Source organism: Andrographis paniculata, unplaced genomic scaffold, assembly GCF_009805555.1.
Source record: "Andrographis paniculata isolate CXL003 unplaced genomic scaffold, ASM980555v1 Contig33END, whole genome shotgun sequence".
Lineage (NCBI taxonomy): Eukaryota > Viridiplantae > Streptophyta > Magnoliopsida > Lamiales > Acanthaceae > Andrographis > Andrographis paniculata.
In genome coordinates this window covers 711,261-717,268 of record NW_026137566.1, presented here as the reverse complement: position 1 = coordinate 717,268, position 6,008 = coordinate 711,261, and the positions used below count along the sequence as shown (strand labels likewise).

The following is a 6,008-nucleotide window of genomic DNA, read 5'->3' as shown; positions in this document are numbered from 1 at the left end:
ACATGGGTGTTGTTGTTTTATTAAACTTTATTTAAGATTTCCTACAAAAATACAAAACAAATCAGAATAACCAAAAAAAAAAAAAAAAAATTGTATTTGATTTGTGTTTCAAATCAAAATTACCACAATTATTAATAAAATTATATTATTTTTTTTATAAATATTATATTAAGATATTATTTAAATACAATACTAATATTAAATAAATGAAAAACCCTAAACTAAACACGTTTGGAATTTAGTTTCTATTTATTAGTACTGTGCAGTTCAAATTATTATTAAATCAAAATTCAAATTTTAATTTCAAAAGAATGTATAGGCTCTATTTATATAATAGAACTTTTTGTAGTTTTTGAAAAATTTGTTATTAGTAAATCATTAATATTTTTTATGCCATAAAAAATGCAATCTTTCTTTATTTTTGTTTTATAAGTAAAGTGACAAAAATATCAAATCAATTTTCATTAACTACTATTTATTAGTTTATTAGAAAATAAAACAACTAAGAGAGTACTAATTTATTTTTATTTTTTTTAACTTAAAATCATGTTCAAACAGAATGAATTTATTGATTAACGATTTGTTTATTTTTATCATTTCAAGCTAAAATAAATATTATTTATTTGTATAATTTCTAATAAAAATACTACATTCGTCCACTATTTATTTTCATATTAATTTCTAAACATTAATTATTATATTAGTATAAATTAAAAAAATAATAATTAAAATATTTTTATTAGTGTCTTGTCGTACTAATATAATAATATTTATATAAAAAATTATACAAATATAAAAATATTTTTAATATTAAAAATAATAACGGCTAAATGCAAATGGATAAATCGGTATATTATTTTTTTATTAAATAATATTTAAACAAAAAATCAAATTAATATTATATTTCATGTCAATTTCAAATACAAATATGGGCATGGAGTTTGGTTTTTGTTCATACCGTAGAGTTAAATGAATAAGTACGATAATTAATAGTAATTAATTAAGTAATTAAAAAGTCGAAATAATCCCCCAATCAATCAATCAATAAATAAATACATAAAAAAAAGTCAACAGTGTTTACGATTCAGATCGAAATTGGCGCGCCCCTTTTTCGTCTTCCCATTTCTCTTTCCAACAGCTGCACTCGTTGCCACGCCACGCCTCGTCCCCCTTCGATTCCGATTCTGATCTCCCTCGACGAAAAATTCCGATTCACACAATCCCAATCAGATGTCAATGCGGAGGAGAACGTTGCTCAAAGTGATCGTCCTCGGCGACAGCGGGTAAATTTTTTTGTTCAATTTTGCTATATGTATTCTATGTGTTTGTTCTAAAATTGTTTCCGAGTTAGGGTTTGCTGCTTGATTTCAATTTGTTTGATGTTTTCAGGGTGGGTAAAACCTCGTTGATGAATCAGTATCCTTTTTTAATTCCATGTCTCGTTGATAGGGCAGATGTCGTTTTCTTCCTTGTTCTTCGTTAATAATGATCGTAGGTGATATTGCTGTTAGGCTTTTTTGTTTTTTTGTTCCTCTTTGTTTGTCGTTTACTGATGAAATAGATATGTGCACAAGAAGTTTAGTCAGCAGTACAAAGCTACAATTGGGGCTGATTTTGTTACCAAAGAATTGCAAATAGACGATCGTCTTGTGACTCTTCAAGTGAGTACTTGTTTTTGCTTCACATTGTGCTGAATTATTCAGCTATAACGATATTTTTTCAAGAATCGGTGGTGTTTCATTAATTAATGAGGTGATGGGCAGATTTGGGACACTGCTGGACAGGAGAGATTTCAAAGTCTTGGGGTTGCATTTTATCGAGGGGCTGATTGCTGTGTTTTGGTCTACGACGTGAATGTGATGAGATCTTTTGACACCCTTGACAACTGGCACGAAGAATTTCTCAAGCAGGTTTGTGCTTGCTTACTTTTTGGTGTTCGTTGGTAGAATAGGAGTTTGTTTTTTTCTATTTCGGCGTGTGGTTAATATATTTACGGTAATTAGGATGCTCCTTTTGTTATGTACGTGCTAGTGTATTGATTGATTTTCCAACATATTACAGCAGCATGAGGCTTTATATATGTTGGGTCGATAGGCGCTTTGAAATGTTTCGGAATTTTTTGTTGGTTTGGGAATTGTATAAAATTGAATAGGACATAAGTTTTTGATTTGATGTGATGTGATGTTGAAAACATCACAGTTGATGAATAGCGCAAAAACAAAAGTGAAAACAATAGTTTGCGATCTTTTAGTGTTTAGGAAACTTTGTAGTTTTTGTTGTTAGTTATTGGAAATTGGGAAAGCTTTATTATAGTATTTGTTTTTATTATTTTTTAAATATTTTGTGAGAAAAAATAATATATTTTTATCGAGAAGGGTGCGTAATATTTGTGAAAGTGAACATGAAGGAAAACATGCTGTTAGACAGTTCAAATCCCTAAGTGAACATGAATGATTCTTTCACATTGTTAGATTAAGATTTATGACTTTTGTAACTTCATGAGTTTAATGAACACACTCTGCTGTGGCTCCATTCTCAGAAAATCTTTTACATAAACATTGCAGTTAAAGCTCCAAAGGTTGCTTTATTGTTGTGAAATGAAGAGACGCTATTCATTAGTGCAACAAAAGATAGGACTGTCGTTGATGTGGTCTTGGCAGTGAAAACCGACAGTGGTTTTAAACTTCAGAAGATTACCTATATGCTTTTTGAATTGATGTTTTAAACTTTTGTGAATATCTATCTGTGACTGTTAAAACCTACTTTGTTGATGTTTGAATTCAAATAGACAATATAGAATTTTTTTTGTAGTACGATTCACTAAATAACAAAATAATTATATCTTGCGATTTTCTTATTCATTTTGTTAATCTGATGATGACAACATATGCCAATAACATTATGACGGAGAATTGTTTGGAATGTTATGTCCTGAAGTTAGGGCCAGACCCAAGTTTTAGTGATTATATTTATTGAAGTCAGAATTGCATTTTTCTGATATATATATATATATATATATACTATTTCTTTTTTAAGTGCCCCTATAGTAAGAAGTATTGAAAATGTTTCATGGGAGAGGAAGCGAGTTCGTGAATTATCAATATTATATAATCTTGTTTTCACTTGACCCTCCATCTTTATTTTTGGTTTGTGGAAAATGAGCTTTAAACATATGAATTGAACTCATTTATATCTCGGTTTACTTTCCCACCACCATATTGAATGATTTGTTTTTGTCTATATTATGTTGATTTAAAGCCATGAATGAGTGTTTTTTAATAAAGCTAGTATTTTAGCATTGGTTTGTAGGCCAGCACAATTGCCGCCGCCCACTCGCCAAATATATTGATGCGGTTTACAAGAAAATCGCTAGGAAATCCATATAAATATATTGCAATTTATATCCTTTAATGGGGACAGGATGGAACGTAAAAATAAGCATGATAATAATGTGCGACTATTATCTCTTTGATGGAACATAATCACTATAACTTCCCCAACATATTTTCTCTTTCCTTTTTTATGTTATAATTCAATGGCATGTTGGTTCGAGGCATGTATATTGAAGCCAGACTGGTGAAATTGACAGTTCTTTTATTTTGATGCAGGCTAACCCGCCCGACCCAAAGACATTTCCATTTGTATTACTAGGCAACAAGATTGATATAGATGGTGGCAATAGCCGCGTGGTAAGTTGAGTTGTGTTGCAAAAGTTTGTAGAATATTTAATATTCACATTCGTCACTGATTGAACTCATTCAGGTTTCTGAGAAGAAAGCAAAAGAATGGTGTGCGTCAAAAGGTAACATACCGTACTTTGAGACTTCAGCAAAAGAGGATTACAATGTTGATCCTGCGTTCGTATGTGTTGCCAAGGCTGCTTTAGCCAATGAGCACGACCAGGACATGTGAGTTCGATTTACAAATCCTGTAGCATCGCAGTATTTTGTTTGTGGAAATAGATAATCAAAACACACACTCGTAATCCTTTGCTTGCTCGGTAATCATATGATCATGCATCACACAGGAGGCCTTTTGTTTTAAGGATCAAATTGAAATTGAAATAATTTTCATTACTATCATGTGGTTTGATACTGTTGGAGTCAAATTGTGGAAATATTCTTGGATTTTAGGGAATTCCTTCAAACCCTTACCTAAGTAGATTTTGGATCAAGGAATCATTTCGACTTGAATTTCAATTTAAAAAATTCTTGCATGCAAACTAAATAATGAAGGGTTTGTTTGTTTACTTTTTGTTGTTAGATGTGGGGAATTGCCATGTTGTTATAGGGAATTGTGTTTTGTGTATTTGAATTGTTGACTTTTATTGAATTATATGTATTTTTTGGGAACGCTGCCGTTTGTTTTTGGCATGAAGAACACAACCTTTGTGCGTGTACATAAAGCTTTAGTTATACAAAACCCAAATTGCTCGCCCCCTAAAATGACCTAAATAGCTTCTTTCGGTTTCTTTGTAACATAAGTACTGTCTTAATTTGATCTTCTCATTCGAGTATGTGATAATCCCATGTCATTCTCTGTATCCACTTTGAACCTGCTGGAATAATTCGATTTCTTGAACTGAATAGTGTTTGATAAGTGCCAAGTCGGTTTCCTTCTATATATTATACGTTGTCTACATTTTCTTATTTGTCTGAATTCTTTTCTCACAGTCAAGATGCAATAATAGTCATAATGAAAATAATTTGCATTCAACACCCTTTTTTCGCTCATTTGGCTTTTTCTTTTTTTTGGAGCTACTGTGACTTGATGCTAATTACATGTTCTGAGTTTCCAACTACAGTCTATTTTGTTTCCTGAAAGCTTTAGAGATTTCAAAAGATTTGGTCTATGAATATTGTAGATTTTCATGTTCAACACATTCTGCTAATGAATATTCTTAACATGATCTATGATCATCTTCTTGAAACAATTTACCATGTTTTTTTCTACCGGGATGGATCTGCAGATACTTCCAGGGCATGCCAGAGGCTGTATCAGAAACAGAACAACAAGGAGGCTGCGCATGCTGATTTGAACTTGTATGGCCGTTGCTGTTTGCTTTCGTTTTGGGTATTCATTCCTTTTAAGCTGTTGCGGTTAGCCAGCCATTCTTTTTGTATTCTCCTGTATACTAAGTTATTGAGATTCAGTCGGGATTTCATTGCATTCGGTGTTTGTGAATGGTTACGGCAATGGTAGTTTGATCTCTATATCGTTGTAATTGTTGAGATTTGGTGGAAGCTATTGTTTTCTTTGTTACAGTGCTCAAAATGCATAATCTGCAGATGAACTGACTGAGTGGTGTAAGGAATGAAACACGGCCGTGTTTGTTTGTCGGCTCCCGTGTTCTGCACTTGCATTTCTTAAGTTTCTCATCATTCTTGAATGTAGTTTGGTTAAATTTGAAGGGATGTTTGATGTTGAATATTCATTTATTCGATTCATATTTGTGTGCTAAACATCATTATGTAAATTTTAAAAAAATAAAATAAAAAATAATAATAATCTAATACTTCTTAAGTTCTATTTTTATTTTTCTATAAGTTCTATTTTTATTTTTCTATTTACGATGTTTCAATCTCTATTCCGTTACTTCTCTTTTTAAATGCAGATTTTATTTTTTTAATTTTCATTCATTTGACATTTTTAATCTCTATTTTGCTATAAATGGTAAATCTATCAATTTATAACAAATATATATATAAAATCATGCAAATGTATTTTAGAGCAATACAAAGTATATATTAAAAATATCCAAAATTGTGTTATTTATTTATAGAATATTCATTGTTTATTTTATTTGTTTATTATTTTTATTTTCGTCAATCCATTTATTCGTGGTTTTACATTTAGAAAAATGACTAATTCTATAAAATAATGAAAAATTTTAAAAATAGATGAAAAAAAATTTTATTTATTAAGAATCAGGATAAAAAATTAAAAAAAAAAATTAAATAGTCCACGCACCCAAAATGTTAAGAATTTAATTCAATTAATTTATATTT

At 30.3% G+C, this 6,008-nt stretch overlaps 1 protein-coding gene across 1 annotated transcript; it reads left to right on the top strand.

The window, feature by feature from the left end:
* The first annotated feature begins 1,074 nt into the window (after positions 1–1,074).
* On the top strand, positions 1,075–5,434 carry LOC127248330 (ras-related protein Rab7). The gene is made up of 7 exons (XM_051270615.1): positions 1,075–1,283; positions 1,390–1,416; positions 1,562–1,661; positions 1,764–1,910; positions 3,609–3,689; positions 3,763–3,908; positions 4,970–5,434. Exons 1-7 carry the CDS (start codon positions 1,231–1,233, stop codon positions 5,031–5,033), a joined length of 618 nt encoding a protein of 205 aa, XP_051126572.1. The 5' UTR covers positions 1,075–1,230; the 3' UTR covers positions 5,034–5,434.
* Positions 5,435–6,008: the final 574 nt, after the last annotated feature.

Coding starts and splice junctions, on each gene's coding strand:
- LOC127248330 (XM_051270615.1), top strand. CDS start 1,231: ATGTCAATGCGGAGGAGAACGTTGCTCAAAGTGATCGTCCTCGGCGAC. Junction 1,417..1,561: donor AAAACCTCGTTGATGAATCA/GTATCCTTTTTT, acceptor CTGATGAAATAG/ATATGTGCACAAGAAGTTTA. Junction 1,911..3,608: donor ACGAAGAATTTCTCAAGCAG/GTTTGTGCTTGC, acceptor ATTTTGATGCAG/GCTAACCCGCCCGACCCAAA.